Source organism: Spea bombifrons, chromosome 6 (assembly GCF_027358695.1).
Source record: "Spea bombifrons isolate aSpeBom1 chromosome 6, aSpeBom1.2.pri, whole genome shotgun sequence".
NCBI lineage: Eukaryota > Metazoa > Chordata > Amphibia > Anura > Pelobatidae > Spea > Spea bombifrons.
The window spans coordinates 29,945,453-29,965,560 of record NC_071092.1 but is presented as its reverse complement, the minus strand read 5'-3'; the positions used below and the strand labels follow the sequence as shown (position 1 = coordinate 29,965,560).

Sequence of the window (20,108 nt, the reverse complement as noted above, 5' to 3'; positions counted from 1 at the left end):
TATGTTTTTTATTTGCTACTTCTTTGTATGTTCTGTATCCCAGCTCAATGGAAGAAGAATGAGGAACTTCACAGCATCATCAAGTTACTTTATTGCTTTTATGAAATACATAAATAGAAACAAGATGGTTCCCTTTTTCCCTATATGGTAAAATCGATGTGTCTTTCCCCCCATAATATACTGTATATAGTAAAATTGTTATCTTTGTAAGGGAATCATGTGACCCTCCATAGAATAAAAGGGAAAGGATGCATGCACCTGGCAGGCGCCCCCCCCCATGCTCCAGTGATCACAGAGACCATTAATCGGGCTCCTTGCAATCATTTACACTACCCCCAACAGCTTGGAGGGTTATTTGAAACCTCATTTGAGTTCAGGCCATTGCCCGTGATAGAGCCTTTGTCACCTTTCACCATCAATATTGTATTCCTTTGTTTTTTGGTAAATCAAAAAAGCAGCAAAGATCCCCTGGTTTAATGTGGTAACTTATTTGTTTAAGATGTATTCCAAATGTTACTGTAATAATGTATACTATATGTTATTAGGAATACATGTTCTTGTTATATATGTTCTGGTTATATTTAAAAAAAAAAAAACTATTAAACTCAGGAATGTATGATATTAGAGTATTGAGTGTTAGAACAAGTTTGTGTGTTACTGTGTTCCTAACACAGGCACCACTAACCCTAGGTTCATTCCTGTTTATGGTCTAAATATATAATTATTAGAAATGATTGCAACTAGTAACAACTAATAATTTCCAACAAACAGAAACCTAGTAGGTCTGACCAGAAATCAGGATGAATCAATGCTTGTCTGAGCCTTGTAAACTATAACTAAGGAAATTCCCAGCGCTAGAAATTGTTGCCAAGACCAACAACAGTTTAGGAGAATTAGACTGGACGTTAAGGTGTTTTGTTTAATTTCATGTCCATCTGAATGGAAACGATTATATGGAATTTCAAGGAAATGATATATTAATAGCTACGTTGAAAAGCAGAAGTAGAAAAGTTATTGTTATGCTGGACCATTTTTTTTCAGTGTAATGGAGCATTTTTAACCCCTTCCGTCCCAGGGGTTTTTGGTACCTCAAGTCCTGGTGCAATTTTTGCGGTATGTCGGTTTAGCCATTATTCTTGCAAATAGTGTACCCATGTAAACTATATATTGTTGTTTCAAGGAGAGATAGAATTTTCTTTTGATACCATAGTTAGATAATTAGCTGAAATTTTAGGATGAGAAATTTAGTAATAACTAGCGAAAATTAGAAAAAAAACCCCTAATTTTTTATATATATTTTCCCCTCTGAATCCTCACAAATGTAGGTAAAGTGATGGAAAATCCCCTCCAAGTTTATCAATTCAGAAATACCTCATTTATATAGAATTTCCATACTTTCCCAGCACTTTCCCAGCACATACTATAAGGTGTACATTATTCGTAGAGTTTTTACATTAGGTATGATGGGATTGCAACTCTAATTTTAAACAAATAAACCAAAAATACCCACAAAAGTATATATTTCTGTAAAGCAGACAACCCAGACTTATCAGGGGTATTTGGGCACTCTTCATGCAGCTATTTGGCCACCAATCACTGTGGCTGCAGAAATTATTTCCTGCGCTTATCAAACACCAACACTCCTGTGTTGCTTAGATTGTGATTGTTAAACTGCATCTCTTTGTTGATTGATTTATTGATTTTTTTTAAATTGCACTGTTATCAGTGCAGTATGGTTAGAGGTCCTCTTAGGGAGCTCTTGAACATGATCACTTAGCTCACTTTTTTATTATCTATTGTATTATTATTATTATTATTATTATTTTCATGATTTGTGTTTTAGCATGTGAGAAGAGTGAGAAACATGGTTTCTCACTCTCCTCCCCGCGATCCCCCCTGCACCAATCACACTGTGATCTCAATGCAAGTCCCCAGAGACTTGCATAGAGATTACAGTGTCTGTGATCAATGCGTCATCCCACCAGGGTCTAGACAGACCCTGCAGGGGATATCCCATCTTCCGATGACCTTCCGGGTGACGTCAGCAGTGACGCGACCCGGAAGGGAATGCCCGATTGCGTGATCGTGCATTTAAAACTGTAACAGTTTTCCGGCGTTTGCGCCAGAAGCTGTTACAGGAGATCGGGCAGCAATGTTGGCTTCTGATGACAGGGGATGTGACCCTGTCGCTACAAGAAGGTCAGGACGTACCGGTATGTCCATAGGTGTTTCTTGAGATGCGTTTTATGGACGTACCGGTACGTCTATAGGCGACTGAAGGGGTTAATACATTCATTCTGAGGACACAAAATAGGAAAAGTTCTATCACTATTCCCATACTTGTCTGCTGCACCTGCTGAAATACTATTCCACTACTAATCTGATTGCCTAGTGTTGCAGTCGATTGCCATTTAAGTGGGATAGGGTTAAATATGTTTAATGTTATTAATCTCTGGATGTCGACATTCCAAGCCCCTGCATCCAACTCTTCTGAGAAATCTGTATCAGGAGTGATCCATTGTCTTGTACTCCTCCTCACAGCAGCCAGGCCATTCTTTCAGTTCTATTCAAAAGACCTATCCTGAAAGACACCCTCACACAATTTGTGAATTAAGAAGATTAATTGTAGGATTACCAGACTAGTGCTTTTATCCTGGTTTTGATAGCAGGTGTTACACAATATTCTCGGAAATTGAAAACAATTCAAGAAATGAGTTGCCATGGCCAAACAATATATAAAATACTGGCATTGAACAGACCTGCCAAGTCCTGCTTATCAGGATCCAGGTAGCGGCAGCACCAAAGAGTTGCAGGGAATTTATATTCATAATATAGTCTCATATTAGAAAAACAATGATTGTGGAACAACTAAAACATTTTGCATGCTCAGCAGATTCACCCACCCTATCTGCTCCTCTGTTCTGTGTCGCTAAAGGGCATACTTCACATACTCTACACTGTAATCCTGTTGAACCTAATTACAAGGCAGCCTTCCAAGTATAAGATTACAGCTGGGAGGACAAGCTGTGGGTTCTGTTTTGTGATATGGAGCCAGGACACAACTAGAAACCACAAGGCCCCGTGCAAAAATTGTCCTGGGCCCCCCTAACTTCACCAGGCAACATATGCCACAGTGCCACCTTTGCCCCAAGGAGATTATCAGTGCCATCATAACCCTCAAACACTCTGCCTGTGCTGTCACACTGGAACTGTCCGAGCTGATTTTTAACTAAGTGTCACAGCCTCGCTTAATATGTAAATGATGCTCAAAACAACAGGAGCACATTAACTAGACACTGCAGTAGCCAGAGTACAGCCAATATGCTATAATACTCACATTTTACATTTGAAGCAATCCCTTGATTACTAGCAAGTTGTAAATAAGGCTGACTTTAAACATAAATGTAGTATTTGTAACATGTACATATAGACCAAAACTATGTGGACACCTCACCTAATTATTGAATTTAGGTGTTTCATCCATACCTATACCCAGCTCTAAAAAATGAAGCACCAATGTATGGCCATATGAACACCTTGGAATGCGGATAGAGCCAGGCCTTCTCATCCAAGATCAATGCCTGACCTCACAGATGCTCTTTTGGCTGCATGGGCACAAATTCCCACAGAAACACACCACAATCTTGTGGAAAGAATTCCCAGAAGAGTGGAAGCCGTAAAGGGTTGGTCATATAGTGTATGAGAAATCACAATACAATGTATAGTATTTCTGGAACGACTAAACTCAGGAAAGGACAAGGATAAACTTAAGAGAGATCCAATACCGTCGGTGGGTTCCTCCTTGGGTCACAGTGAACTCAAGTCGTAACCAACTTCACAGCCAAGTCCCTAAAGAATATAGGAGAACCTGTTTGTCCGTGCGCTCAGCAGCTTGATGAATTGCTGTGTGTATACATTAGTGGAGGGAACTGAATTGGTAGCTTCAGTATACAGCATCTCAGATTTTACTCAAAGGGGCCAATGCATAAAAAAACGAACAATAAAATGTAAATTATATTTTACCAGAAAACTTAGTTACATTTCATTTATCAAACTAAGTGAATAAAGTGTAAATAAGTTCTTAAGGAATGTTTATATGGAGATGTATCCACAATGTCCCTATAAATATTTATTAAGTAACATAATCCCATTTTGTCCAAGCTCATTGTAAATTAATTTAATATTTAGAACATAAATAAGATCTGGAAAAAGAAAACTGCACAAATTTTATTTTCAAATGTCACAGCTATTATTTTAACTATGAATTAAAAAAGAATATCCATGATGCAGTAGACAGGGAGGGCACTGACCATAGGAGACAGAGGAGCACATGCATGATTCCGACATCACGGGAATGTTGCTACAACACACCACATGATGAATCACGAGGAGATGGAACAATCAAGACTTCTGCTTTTGTATATATGTTGTGTTCTCTTTTTTTTAATTATTATTGCATAGAGGTTCCACAAGGATACTGTTTTCCATGTACAGAACAAAATAACCGTGTGAAGCAGAAATAATTTTCTTATTTATTATATATATATTCATATAACACATAAAATATGTTATACTGCTACAGCAACAAAACTTTTCAACCTATCATTGTTCTGCCCATGACTGGACAGGAAAGGGAAAACTCGTGTTACCAGCCCTTGGAAGCTCTCACATATGATTACGCTTATAACACTGTGGAAATGTTGTCGCCTGTTACCTATAAGTAGGTTAACTTTGAAATGCTACTTAGGAAATATCTAGTAAGAATGTCAAAGTAGTATTCATTAAGTGAAAAATACAAAATAATTAGTTCTGGACAAATTTGGAACTGGTCAATTCACTCACAGACTGGTGTTATAAGGTATTCTGGAGACACTAAGAAGTTATGTATAAAAAGTGAGGAGAAGGGCTTAAATACACACCACAAAAATATATATAAAAATAAGTTCCCTTATGGGTAGGTTGCAGGGTTCCCGACTGACATAGCGCCAAGATAGATTGATCTGAAGTTGAAAAAAAAACTCGGCTTACGCGTAGGGTTGTGATATGATCCACTTATGTGAGTCGGAGACTATCTTTATTTATTTACCGACAGATCAGAAAAAAAATCACAGTAAATTGTTTATGTCTATATAAAGAGATCAAGGTTATTTCTCTGAGCTTGACTTGTCAGTTAAGTTACAGGGGTAACTAGTCTGACTCAAGGCCACTTTAATAAGCCATCTCAAATTGCAACCCATTCATTCACTCAGAGTCCTGTTGAGGTTAATGCCATCAAGTCTTCTGTCAGGTTGGGTCAAACCGCCTTTGGGAACTCAGCTGTCAACTTGAACTTGGCTTGTAATGTCTGCCAAACCTTATGTAGGGTTGCCTGTGCTAATCGGAGTATGTGAGTCTGTCAGTTGAGGAACCATGTAAGTCTGGAAGTTGGGTCTACAGTCAAGTTGGTCATCAAATTGGCCAGTACAGTTTACTAAATGCCCTATAAAGGTTCTGGCTCCACTCGCCTGCTCCTAAAGAGTCAAGATGATTAAGTTGCATTAAAGCACTTTGTTTTTTAACTTGTAGCCAATACAACTGTACTATCAATTGATTACAAAATGTGCTTTTTGCTGCAAGTTGGCATTTGAGTTGGTTTGAATTGACTTGTATCGAGCCAACTTGAACTACCTAGTTGACTTTATTGAATTGACAAGTTGCTCAGTTTTAGCTGAGTTGATCTGAACAACTCCATCAAACCCAACTGATTTATCAGTATAACTCAAGCCAACCTTTTGTGAATAGACCAAAAAGCAACCAAATCTAGGTCTCAAAAACACTTAGCACCAGCAAACTCTGGGCAATACACCTGTTACACAGACAAAACTGTGGGGGGGGGGGAAAGAAGCTTCAGTGGAGATAACTGTACAAGGTGTATATCCTACCTATACCATTTCTCAATCCTGTACACGGCTATTAACAACAGCCTTCCGTATAGCCAAAAATGTGCAACATGCAAAAGAAGGCCACTCATGACATGTTTATCAGCTATGTACCTCTGCAAATGTCCTCCCTAACTTCTCATATGCCCATTTCATGTATCCCATTGAACTACAACCTATCCATTTAACTCCTACTGTTGCTCATGTAAGCCTTTCATATAAAGTCCCTGTAAGAACCTGTTGATGTAAGCAACTCAACTTAGCTGAACTTTCCATGGGACTCAATCAACACTTTATAAATAGACCACAAAGCATCCAAATCTAGCTCTCAAAACAATTACCGGTAATTAAGAACTAATGCAAAGGTAGTTTCACTTTCATTCCTGAACAAAGTCATTAGGCAGGCATAGGTTGTGATTTTTATATTAAACAATATTATCTGTACTTTTTTTGTGCCATAGTATATATTTTACTGCCAGTGAAATCAGTAAGTAAGTCTTATTTTTCAGTGGTTAGGCTATTGTTAATGTTTTTACAAAACAATATTAGACATTTCAGATTGCTTTGAGTAATTACTTTTTTAGGTCACAACTTCCAAGGTAGTTTCCAGTCCACTGTATCTTGTGACATTACATCACCAAACAATACACTTTCTCTTTCTGTACAGTAGAGGGCAGCAGTGGGACTTGTGAGAGTCACATTCTAATTCACTCTTCAGAGTGCCTTGTGGTTTCCCCAGCTGGAATCTCCCTCCTCCCTCAGTCCTTAAAAAGAGAGACATGACTTGATCCGTTACACATCTCTGCTCACTGCTGAAGCAGACAGGCAGTAGAACACAAGAACCTGGAACACATTGGATCTCCATCACTTGAACCTCTGGCATCATAAAAAATCTGGACTATTAAGGCTATTAATGAGATTATATGAAACCAAGGATACATTGTACACACTGGACATCCTACCTTGAAAGACTGTTACAAAAAAGACATCTAATAATGTCTGGAACTAAAGGAATCCTCCCATCAGCTCTGGGTTTCATACAGATCACCTGTCTCTTTATGACTAGTAAGATTTTTTTTTTGTATTTTCTAAATCCTAATCATGTATTTTATCAGAGTTCATCCTTGTTCTTTAGGACCTACAAAGCACTATAGGCACTGTAATGTATTTTCCAGTAACATTTTTGCAACTACTTGTGGGCTATTCACATAAAATAAAAATCCTCTTGCAATAATGGGTTAAATATTTACCCTGTTGACTGATATATTTTAGAACAACTGCCCAAAAATGCTTCCCCTGAGCTATACACTAAATGTATAGTGATAATAATCCAGTACATACGCTGCGCTACACTGTCAATGTGCATTACTATATGAACTAAAGTTGACTTTGGGATATCAATTCATTTTAAACTTGGTATATCACACCATGTAAATCCATCATTGTAAGTATAGTTTTATTTTGTTATAAGTCTAAGCCATTGATTATGTAGTATGTGTGACTAGTAAGACATCCATCCCACTTCTGATATTCTGCAGACTCAGCATATTAAACCAAGAAGTGATTTATAACATGCGATATGGTCTGCAGTCTTATGAATGAAAGTGATCTTTCACTTGGTTAAAACCTCTTCAGCTTAGTGTTTCCACAAGGTCAAACAATTTTTGTGGACAGCTAAACCATATTGTACCCCTTGGTGACGTACTGGTTAATTTTACAATCTGTAATTTCTAGTTGCTTTTGACATTGAATTATAATATGTTTAACCTTCTGACTAATGTGTTCTCCACAGCCTCCGCTTCCTCAATTATGTTTTCTCCTTCGGAGAGTGTGATTCCTGTACAAATTGGGGAACCACTTGTCATCATTGGTACTGCCTTGGATTGTGATGAGCCTTCCTTTACCTGGTCTAGTCTTATGGACAAGACCTTATCTGGTACAGTTAGCACCAAAGGACACATTTCCAACCTGACCATGATGATGGTCACCAAGGAGAGTGAAGGTCAATATGTGTGTAAAGTCTTTTGCAAGAATGGAAAATCAGAGAAAAGCGTCAAAATCATACCATACTGTAAGTTATTTTCTATTATATTCTTCTAGTGCCCATGGGCTCTGATTCTTAGTTGCTGCACTGACATTATAGAAACCACATGTGTTAGAAATTCCAGGCTACCAATCTACAGTAGAGTAGTAGAGACTAAAACTAGAGTGAGGAAACTGTACTGCTTCCCTTATTTCATAAACAAATAGTAGCAATACTATAAATAATCTAGTTTAAATGAAATTAGTTGTGGGTGAGGCATATGTATGATGTGAACTTGACTTGTGAAAATAGGATGACTATGACAAAAATTGGGTGGATAAACGGTTTAACTGGGCAGGGCTACAATTTAAACACTCTGACATTCTTCATGTGGTGCCCTTGAGAAAGTGGTGTCTTTGGCAAGGAACTAGTTTATCTGGAGCAAAATTAAAAAGGGTAGAGAAGTATAGTAGTAATGTGATACCTCAAAACATGTAGCTTTACACTAGGTTTAACTGGTAATGTGTCCATAAAATGTCTTCCCTCATGTAGAAGTTGACTGACAGACCTATAATAACTCAACAGTATTTTCCTGTGTTACGTTGTACTTTTCCCTGACAATAACACTCCTTTCTGGTCTTGTTGCAGCTTTTCCCAGTGACCCCATCTTACGAGTGTCCTCACTGGTTGTTGGTGTTCGGTCTACAATCAATTGTACTGTCCCACTTGTATATCCTGTGGAGATGATGAGTGTTAAGATCCTGGTGGACAAAAATGAGGTGGCAGAATCTATCCCGGAATGGAATATGGATGACACAAACCAGATGGAAAACGTCAGCCTATCATACGGCTGGATCCCCACTGAGGAACATGAGGGCATGGAAGTCCAGTGTGTGGCACAACTAGAATTCACAACTAATGAGATTAAACCAATGACCAGAGATGCCAAGATAACACTCAATCTGAATTGTAAGTAACAGTGTGATCATGGGTTGACATATGGGACTTGGTGTAACAAAACAAGGAATCAGCACACATCCACCAAATACTATTTAAAAGCTCCTATCCAGTTGGTCAGATGACTGGATGAATAAACTTGTGTGGGAGATCACAGCTCGCATCGTCATTTAAATGTTGAAGAACTGAAAATATATTAGAGGAAATAATTGCCTCTCATGTTTTACGTTACATCATATAGTTGGCTTTGACAAACCATTAGATTTTCCATATGTGTTGATGCTGATATAATTGAAAGGCTATCCTCTTTTACAGATCCACCAGGAAATCCTCATATTACAGTTTACCCATCTACTAAGGTGAACTTGATGGACACAATATATTTGAATTGTAGTTCTGAAAGCAGAACTCCAGCTAGAAAGTGGTGGGTGAAACAGACGGAATACCACGATTATGAAGTATATCCTAGTGAAGATGGATTTCTGACAATTCTTCAAGCAAAACCAGAAAACTCTGGGAAATACATTTGTTATGTAGAGAATGCTGTGGGGAAAAAAGAGGACTCAGTGGAAATTACTGTACAAGGTGTATATCCTACATTTTCTTTATTTTTCCCCTATGCTATTCCCCCTTTAATGATGCTTCTATAACCGACCTTATTATTTACTGAAATAAGCAAGAACCCACACAATGGATAGTTATGCCCTAACATTCTTTTCAACGTCTGTCACCCAATGATTCAGTTGATTTTAGAAGGCCACTAACCATTTACATTGCTCTCACTTTTTAGATACCCCAAACCAACCTACAATAAACATCCTGCCAAAAACAACAGTTCTAATGGGGGAAGCAGTTACAATCGAGTGCTATGGGCATGGTCAGTCTGGGACAAACGTGTCCCTGTGGATGATGACAGAAACAGAACACAAACTCTTACTTGATGGAGATGGAGTCTATGAAATACATGAAGCACAACCCCAGCACACTGCTGTATACGTATGCCGTGCAGAGAACCTGCTTAAGAAAGCAGAAGCAACAGTGTCCCTGACTGTGGAGTGTAAGTGTTGTATATTGTTGTGGTATTGGGTATGACTTATGTGTACTTTTGAGTTAACTAAAACAGTAACTGTGATCAGTAACTGTATGAGGGGCTCTTCAGACGTACTGAGCAATGGTGTTACTTGACGAATGTAGAGGCTTAGTGGCAGTTTTTTTCCATGAGATGTATCAGTTTTTCATATGAGCTATTTCATTATTTTATGTTCAGTGATAACACCATAATCTTTCTTTTTACTGCAGATCTTCCTAAGAACACAGTGATTTCCTACTTTCCCTCTGATGCCAAAGAAGGAGACACAGTAACACTGTCTTGTAAAAGTGATGGAGTCCCAACCCCTAGTTTCTCCATCTATCAGCACACCAAGTCAGGAGGGACCGTACTCCTTGTGAATGGGCCGGATTTCACGGTCAGGAATGTGACCAGCATGAATAATGGCGTCTATGAGTGTGAAGCATATAACACAGTGGGGAGTGAGAAGAAAACAGCAGAGCTACTGGTGCAAGGTGAGGTGATCATGTCTACAACTGGTGAATACAAAACTGATTGGAGCAGATGACCATCAATATATACTGCATGCAAGATCAAAGCTTGTTTCCCAAATGTTTTAACTTGAGTTCTCTTATTCAACAGTTCCACCCAAAAACACACATCTAATCATCATGCCATCTACGTCTGTGATGGAAGGGCAATCTGTTCACGTTTCATGCATTTCAGAAGCATATCCCACACCAGAACTGACCCTAATTAAATATACTGACAGCGGTTTATTAGATTGGGAAACCAGTGATGGAGAACACACAATTGTGCATGCTTCTGTGGAGCATTCAGGGATATATAGATGTGAATCAAGGAATGCTGTGGGAGAAGAAGTTGTTGAAACAGTATTGACTGTGCAAGGTATGAAGCTAAAAAGTATTATTTGTTGCGACATTGGTTGCAATTTATCTGTACTCGGCATACAATAACAGGCAGTGCTGGATTAAGTCTAGCCACCTGCATTTTCAAGGGCACTCCTCCCTGCACTCCTAAACATAAAACAGGTGTTCCATGGTGGTCTCATTGTGTTTTATCCTGCACTTATCTTCATAGCATTGGCTTTCTTGTGGTCCTCCTTAGACCTTGATGTTTCCTCCCTTATTAGGCATAAGGCTGTAGAGGAGGACCATAAAGGACAAGACTTAATTATCATCTGCCCTTGGGCCCATTAAGGATTTACTCACCGTGCCTAGTACTGCTAACACAAATATGCTCAACTTGGTTTTTGAGGCATACCTTTATTTACAAATCTTGTATTTGCTGGGTTCTTACTGTGTTTTTACCTCTGCGCCTTTAGTTCCACCTGAGAACACCACGGTCGTTGTCACACCATCTGAGAATGTTACAGAAGGAGACACAGTCACCATAATCTGCGATAGCCACAGCATTCCATCCCCGACCATCATACTGCAGAAAGTGTGTCCTGGAAATAGCACCATTATGCAGGCCGAAAACGGAACCTTCACCTTGCGAAATGTTACTGTCAATGACACTGGGACATACACGGTCAGCATAATTAATGAAGCGGGTAATAGGACCAAGGTTATTGAAATCAATGTCCAAGGTAAGATTACATGTTTCTAAAATATACCCTGAAAAAAATGTTGCGCTGAACAAAGTGTACTATAATTTATTCTATCAAAGAAAGTGTTTCGAACTCATGACTTGGAACACAACACAATAAACACTAGAAACACAATTTACTTCTTCTATTGGAGCAACAGTAATGTTAAATACCAATTCTTGGAAACACTGCTAACTTTTTTAGGCCATTCACAGTTTGTATCTTTGGACTTGTGACCAGCAACAGCCCCTTAAAGGCTTCCTTTACACTCGAACTGTATTTAGATGATCTTTATAAGGTCTCCATTGTCACTTTTTAGTGAAAATAAGAGCAGCTGTGAACCATTCGGAGCTCAAATTGCACAGTGTGTAAATTCCAAGAGCTATTTAAAAATAACATAGACATCTGTGGAAGAAGCAAAAGTATTTTTAAACTGTTGTGTCTCTGTTATCCTCTCAGATACAGTATAGTAGTTTTAAATGGAATCACCATTTCTGCTAATCTCACTGGTGGTATAAATCTGAGCCCCATTGTGTCAAATTATGTTTTTTATTTTTTCCCACCGGGCAATAAATTCTAGATCTTTACGGCAACCACCTGGGATGAAAGGGCCTCCAGAGCAGGTGTAACTGGGTTAAGCGAGTAGCTGGTGGATTGTTGCCCCAAGTTCCACTAAAACGGCTCTGTACATAATCCAATATAACTGTTGAGTATTACCAAAAATGTGACCCAACAAAGGAAGTGCTTCCACTGTGCATGGGAAGAACACCACCCCCAACACACACATGTTATAAGCTTCACATACTTTCAATACCCTAAGGAATATACTTTTCACACGCTTTCACTTCTCAGCCATATGGATACCAAAAACAGTGCAGTGGAATGTAAGGATCAAAACCAGTTTAAGGCTCTTTGTTTAATCAACAGCATATTAAAACGAATAACAATATATATAATATATATATATATATATATATATATATATATATATATATATATATATATATATATATATGATATCTAGGCTTATAAATACTATATTTGAATATATAATTTTTCTTGATCCTTGAACTTGATATGAATCTCCATAAATTCAACTTTACACGACACAAATGGTTCATAGTCCATCTGCTTCTTTTTGTCTCTTACAGAGCGACAGCAAGGCTCCAAGTATAGCCTCATTGCCCCGGCTATAGTACTGTCCATGGCTGCAGTCTCAGCTGGTTTTATTGGGTTTCTCATTTATAAAATGAAACAAGCAAGGTTGAAAGGATCATACAGCTTGGTGAATGCTTTGAAGAACAGAGTGTGACCTAAAAAGGTTAAATGAAGTGAAGTTGACTGTAGAACATTTTGCCAGTATTAACCTTCGTTGGCAGATATCTGAATCTAGTGTGTGCTCTTTCCACGGACGCCAAAAGTTGGAAAGTTGTGCATATATATGAGAACAGTGAGATTTCTTGTGAGGATGGGCTAAAGTAGAACCATGATACACGACTGCCACCACTAACTATGTTGTTTAATCTTGGTCAACGCCTCATGCCAAGGCAGATTCTTCAGCCTTCAAGCGGAAATTGTCACCTGAGTGAAATCTGGCCAAGACAATTCCTCTACATGTGAAAATTGGAAAGGAACCATTGGGTGTGATTCATATTCAAAGTTCAGTTTGCACTTAGTTTTGAGAGATAGTTTTCTATGTTGTAAATATTTTGTCATTTTTTTAATTATTATATACGGTTTAGAAGCTGCTGTTTATTTAAATTTTGATACTACCCAACACATCTTTTTGTTTGTGTTCCCAGCTAATCTTTTAATGTTTTGTTTCTTTTTGTGTGTGTGTGTGCATGTGCTTTAAGCCTGTTTTGTTTGAGACCCATTTTTTTTGTTTGTTCTTTTTCTTATGTCTAGTTGAAATCTGTTTTGTTACAAGCGATGAATTGTAATTCTTGGTTTTTCTCACTCCACTGCTGATGCTTGTCCCAGAGTCTTTTGTTGGGGGTTAATGTGGGAGGGATGGTTCGTGGGAAAGCTAAAATACTATAAGAAAAGGCTTGAAATAATGTCATTGTACAAGGAAAAGAAAGTGCTGTCAATTAGTCTCATTGAATGGAGTGGCAAACTATTTTTGCTAGATCCCATATGAAATCATTCACTGTTAGTACACTTACTTTGTACATGAATGTGGGACACACTCATCCATTTGGTGATTGTTTATGGAACCAAGAAACTCAGCTACTGTAGAACCCCATGAACATCTAATAATACCTTTTATGAATGATGACTTCATGAGAGACAATGTTTGTACGTCAACCACAAGCTGTGGGCTATAGATTGTTACAAGAGGCTTCCAAAATCAGTGTATGCTCCTCATAACCCAAGGCAGGTAATCTGCAAACTATTTATTCCTCATTCCCTAATAAAACTAGTAAACAAGGTACAAGCCCCTGGCATTCATCATCTCCCCCACTATAGGTAGTATTGAGACCACCTACACTACCTGATCCTGCCATTCTAGTTCACTCAAACCATAGGTACTCTCCCAACTATCTACTGCATTTGATTCTAGTGAAATATGAATTATTTAGTACATGCAGTACTACTGAAGGCTTAATACCTGTATTAAATGGGAGAAAACATAAATAGGAGTACATATATATATATATATATATATATATATATATGAACACATCATACACACGGCTGCCCACAATGCTATACACATTGCTCTCTGATGTTATGGTACACCTATTGCTTTGTTCTGTTAATACAAAGAGGTTCAAATGAGTTTGTGGGTCTTACTGTGAATTCATATACTGTTTTATGTAGGCTCAGTCTCTAATAAACATGTGTTCTTTTTAAATAATCTTGTGTGGTCTTATTTACGCTGAACTGGACAGGAATGGATTGCTAGAGAAATGTGTTAGTTTTTACCTAATTTCCACCATTTTTACTTCCATTTCTCCATCTTTTACTATTTTTTCTATTTATTCTACAAGGTAGAGGAGGAAAAGGACCTCTTCTGCCTCCTACTCTGGATGTTGACGGCTAATGGCTTTTTCTCAGAATATGCTTTGTCTTATTTTGCAACATCTTTAAATGTTGATGTACATATTTCAAATAAACGTAACTAAATATCTTTGATATGATCAAAGGGTTAAAAAAGCGATATTCTGCATTAGTCCAAATATGTGTTAGCGGTTAGTTCTCCTGTACAGTAATTCAACGTCCTACAACTGGCAATTGTGATTTCTGCCAAAGTTAAACCGTGGCACTGTTGTTTTTAGAGGCTGCCTCCTCATAGACATGTTTACCATATTCTTTGTATGTCCCGTTTCAGTAGAGCGCAGAGAAGTCCGTTAGAATCATGGATCATGTCAGTCACGGTATTTAGTAGAAGTGCGAACTGATCATCTTCTAGTTCCTCCATTATATTATATCTATTTGTACTGTCACACACTAATACTCATCCCTCAGCTTTCTACCCCACAGCTAGAAACCACTCCCTCCTATTCGGGGGCCGTTAATATCAAACTGTATCAACACGGTGGGCTTTAGTGAGTTCAAAAAGCGTGACAAATCAGCTGTTCTCAAAAAGGAAGTGCATGTGACGTCAATTTAGGTCCCTAGTGAGTGCAGGTGTCTTAGGGTTCATCTACACAGTGGATCACTAAAGGGATACAGTATGTACCCAAAGTGATATGTGGGAAAATCAAATAGATTTTGCCAGAGCAACATGTTTGATAAGACAATTAACCAGCATCAAATGGATATCACTAATCTATAGAACTTTTATATATAACATACATGTATAGGGACTGTTGTGTGCTCCTCAATAACTAAGGAATACCAGATGTCTGATGCCGTACATTGAAGCCGTTGTAGGTGTGAGTGAGATGAGGTTATGAAACAGGAATCGAGATGTGTGCTAGAAGAACAATTTCATGGTTATGTAACAGTGCATTAACTGTGAGGAATAGTTAGAACACAATATATAAGTATTTACACACTGGGCATTATGAAAGGACAACAGATTAGAGACTTTTTACTAAATGCTAAAGAAAATTGGGTGAACGGATGGTTTCATGGAAGTGGGGGCAAACTGGCAACTTTCAGTATAGGGTGTGAGGGAAGTTAAATGACAATATAGAATTTAGACACGCCCTGTGCTCAGATGTTGGGCTCCCAAGGGTTAAAAATATAAATTTAAAGATGTATATTAAGTTGTGTAAGTAAAAAAAATGTGCTGAGCACAAAACATATTATTTGGAAGTTGAGTGACAAATTACATGAGATTTAGTTACAGATTGTTTTATCAGAGAAGGCCTAGCTCAATAAGGTAAAGATAATGCGGAGTGCAGGTGTCAAACCTCACTCCTGTACAACATGTTTAAGATGATATTTAAGAATTGAAAATATTGGGACAAAAATGTGAAATAAAACATTATATGTATTTATATTGAAGTGACAAATCTAAATTTGTTAATTGGAGCACACCAAAGCTCTGACGAGGAGCTTTATGTGCGTAGACATTAGCCATAAAGTGACACACGGTGACTGTGACAAATAAGTGTTCTACCAATTGGTTGACCAGACGAGCCCCTTGCTGGCGACCAATAGAGTCGCACGTACAGACTTTTAAAATCCTGGTGCTGCAACTTGGCCGGCAGAGACCACTTGACTCCCTGCTCCAACAGTTAAAGGTCCGTACAAGCGACTTTATTGGTCGTTCGTACAGACTTTTAACTGTTGGAGCAGGGAGACCAGTGGCCTCTGCCAGCCGAGTTGCACCGCCATGTTCGCCTGAATACAATTGTCTAATAATCAGTTACATGTTTCTCCATCATACCTGTACTACCCAGGGTGATGTCCCATCTGTAATTCCACTTCACCACAGAAGGACACACAGCACTAGGTACAGCACACTATAGAGCATGTGATGGCTTAGCATTGTCCTTCATAGTGTAATTCAGAGATTTCCCTGGGAACTACCTCACCCCATTCAGCAGCAGTGTGTGGGGGAGCCTGATCACCCATTAGGGTGATCTGCCCTTGCTTTTGCAGTATACATGCCACCCTAGGCCTCGGCAAGAATAGGTATCTTTTTACAATAACCCCTTGCTTGATCTCTGACAACTCAGTGTTATTTTCAACTGAATTAATTGTTCATCTAACAAAAGAATATATTCTTTTTTTTATAAATAACTAGGACATCCAGAAGGCCTCCTTGAAAATGTTGAAAATGAGAGGAAAGGTTTTGATGAGGAGAGGTTGGTCGAGGTGGCGCCGTCATCATCATCATCACCACCACAGAAATTGAAACTTTACTCCTTGCATCCTAGATCCTAGACAAAAATAATGCTAAGGGCGGAACTTGGAAGAGCCTGGAGAAATGGTTCCAATAAGCAATAAAGAAACAGGGAAACAAATCTTTAAAGATTGATGTTATAGATAAGATTTGGTAAGTGTTAGCTGCATGACAGAGAGGAAGGTAAGAGGAAGGAGATGCGATCTTTGACCTTACCGCTAAGAGTCAGTTTTTTGCCTTAAGGGATATTAGAGGGCAAAAAACAGATTTCAGGGGTCAAATAAGAATTGGCACCCTATTCCGAAAGAAAAGAGTCTATTGAGAGACTATGTACCAGCTGCGCAAGTAACCTGGACGCAAAAGGAAACGGAAGGAAAAGAGATTAAGACAGGCAACATTTTTGCATGGTCCTTAAAAGTTGGTCCTTCAGAGCTTCCACCATAAATCTCTAGGTGCTGAAGATGAAGGTGACACTTGAAATATTCATAATATATCTAGACTGCAATATAGGACATTTTATTGCTTCAGCGGCTAGGGGTCCTTTTATCTCAGTGCTTCTGTCTCCTGTCCACCAAGAAACAAGGCATTAAAAGTGGCTACACTCACGTGCCCCCCACATTGTTGCCCCCAGTGTATGTGGTCTATACAACAGTATACCTTTCATTTTCCTGAAGGGTAAACAAAAACATAGAAAACATATTGTATGTGGCTAATGTTTATGTAAGAATAACTATGCATTTTTCAAAATTATATAGAAAAATATAAAATACTGTAAAATTAGCCAAAAGTGAATGAGTGGATATGTGTACACTGGAATTGGTAGAAGAGGGGTTAAGGATATAATTGCTGACAGTATGTCTGTGATTATTAGCTAATACGGGCTGCTGGAAATAACCTAAACAATACAATTAGTCACCCTTTTCCTTTTTTTTGTGGCAAACAGCCAAGAAAGGTTATGAGGTTATATTGGCCAAATAATGTAACTTCCATCAGTGTAAGTGACTTCCCATTCATTTTATTTCTGAAATAGGTCATAAAGACTTTGACTAAAACTACAATTGCATATGCAAGTGTTTTGCTGATCTTCACTAACTATTCTGTAGAATTTCGTATGGCGAATTCAATATTACTCATACCATAATGGCTCGTTCCTGGGAAGCTTTTAGGCTGTGTCACCAGCAAATCTCACCTTTTAGCTCCATGAGAGGTGTGGGGCAATGCTTGTGCTTCACAGGGGCAGTGTAATAAATATTTATTGTTTTATATAGCTCCATCATATTCCGTAGTGCTGTAAAATGGGTAGACAGGACAAAACAAGTAGTATATAACATAATAATTTGACTTAAAGAAACAACAGGTGACGAGGGCCCTGCTCAAACGAGCTTACAATCTAGTTAGCCCCTATTATGTCATACATGGGGCAGGGAGTGGGCCAGGCCTTTGTACTCTAAAGTGTCTTGTTAAATGGCTGTTAAAAGAAATACATTGTTTTATAGCCTGAAGAATCAATCCTGTTTTGTTTTCCACCTCTCCTCGTCTTATGTATGCCTTTCATTTGAACTACAATTCAATACAACTTAGTGGCAAATGGTGTCAGCTCCAGGTAATTTCTTTCTGATGTATGCTTAATATTTTCCTCTACCTTATTACAAAAGCTCGAACCGTCCACAAGCTTTTACCAAACAGAAGGATAATTTTTCAAAAGTGGGGGGGCGTGGCTACGCACGAGCGGCGGATGGCTGTGTGTTGATCGAGCTCCTCGCACATGACACCGCTAATCTAAGCATCTGAACCCCGAGAGAGACCATGGGCAACAAAAAAAGAGATCCGGACCACAAGCATACTCCCAAGCCGTCACAGGGGCTTAAATCGGCTGCCTTGACGGCTTATTTTCGTGATCCGACGCCAACGCGGATGGAGGATGCAGGCCCCAATATGGCGCCGGCAGCGTGCTCAGCCTCTTCCCGGGCAAGCAGTCCGGTGTCGGATTGCTCTCAAGCAGCGCCGGATCAGGATATCCGTGAAATGCTCAAACGCTTACCCTCTAAGGCGGATATGGCTTCTATGATGTCCAAGCTGGAAACCTCCTTTCATGCCAAGTTGAATGAGCTTTCAGCAGACATCACGCAGATAGGATCCCGTGTGGCGGATTTAGAATCTGACAAGGACCAGGTGTATGTCCAGCTGCAGCACATGAATCGCCGGTTGGATAGTATCACTGACCAGGTACACGCACAACATAGACACCTTGAAGATTTGGACAACCGTAATCGGCGCAATAATTTGCGCGTCCGGGGCTACCCGGAGGGGGAGGCTGAAGATCTAAAGGTACTCATTACAGATTACTTTAACGCTATCCTTGGTAGGCCCCCCTCTACACCGCTGATGTTTGATAGAATCCACAGGGCGCTTCGCCCGAAACCTACTGCTCAGGCACCTCCCAGGGACATAATCTGTCGTTTGCATTATTTTGCTGATAAGGAAGCCATTCTCACAGCTTCCCGGAATGCTGACATACCTGCCCTTACGGGTATAGATGCACGGATCTACCAGGACCTGTCGTGGATTACCCTCCAAACGCGTAGGCATCTTAAGCCTCTGACTGATGAGTTGCGGGACCGCAACCTTAAATATAGATGGGGCTTCCCTTTCTCCCTCACGGTGACCCACCAACAGCGCACCTACACGATTACCAAGGCACAGGAGGTCCCAGCATTTACTGAAGCTTTGGGTTTACCTGACATCCTGATACCGGATTGGATGGACCTATCGTTCCAACCATCTTTCCAACCGCAGCCCCAGAGACACCGCTGGCAGACGACTCAACGAAAGCGCAAATCGCCGACTCCGCGTCCGGGTCCGGTCTCGCTTACTCAATCCTCCCGGATCAAGATCACCTGAAGGTAGCTGGCTGGCATTCCTCTGCGATCCGACCTTGCGTCTTGCCTTCGGGACATCTGCTATATTACCTGACCAGACATTAACAGTACCATGATCGATTGTTTTTTTTTTTTTTTTTTTTTTTTTTTTTTTTTTTTTTTTTTTTTTTTTTTTTTTTTCTTTTCTACCTTTTCGTTTTATATTATGTTATGTTTCTACTACGCTGGTTTTTGGTTATTTATTATTTGATGCGAGCACTCTCTCTCTATGGTTGCTACTCCGTACTTGATGGGGCCACCTAATTCATGTCTCTGCCATGTAGCACTCTTCTCAGTAGCTGGGTGTCCCCATTGTCTTGCGCATTC

The 20,108-nt window shown here is 39.2% G+C and overlaps 1 protein-coding gene and 1 long non-coding RNA gene across 2 annotated transcripts in view; both read left to right on the top strand.

Moving 5' to 3' along the window:
* LOC128499871 (uncharacterized) overlaps positions 1-20,108 on the top strand; it is a 374,046-nt gene that overhangs the window by 3,288 nt on the left and 350,650 nt on the right. The window lies entirely within an intron of this gene.
* VCAM1 (vascular cell adhesion molecule 1) lies at positions 6,720-13,623 on the top strand. The gene is made up of 9 exons (XM_053468822.1): positions 6,720-6,983; positions 7,711-7,989; positions 8,590-8,910; positions 9,214-9,483; positions 9,689-9,955; positions 10,198-10,461; positions 10,589-10,855; positions 11,292-11,558; positions 12,710-13,623. Exons 1-9 carry the CDS (start codon positions 6,842-6,844, stop codon positions 12,868-12,870), a joined length of 2,238 nt encoding a protein of 745 aa, XP_053324797.1. The 5' UTR covers positions 6,720-6,841; the 3' UTR covers positions 12,871-13,623.

Coding starts and splice junctions, on each gene's coding strand:
- VCAM1 (XM_053468822.1), top strand. CDS start 6,842: ATGAAACCAAGGATACATTGTACACACTGGACATCCTACCTTGAAAGA. Junction 6,984..7,710: donor CACCTGTCTCTTTATGACTA/GTAAGATTTTTT, acceptor TGTTCTCCACAG/CCTCCGCTTCCTCAATTATG. Junction 9,956..10,197: donor AGTGTCCCTGACTGTGGAGT/GTAAGTGTTGTA, acceptor TTTTTACTGCAG/ATCTTCCTAAGAACACAGTG.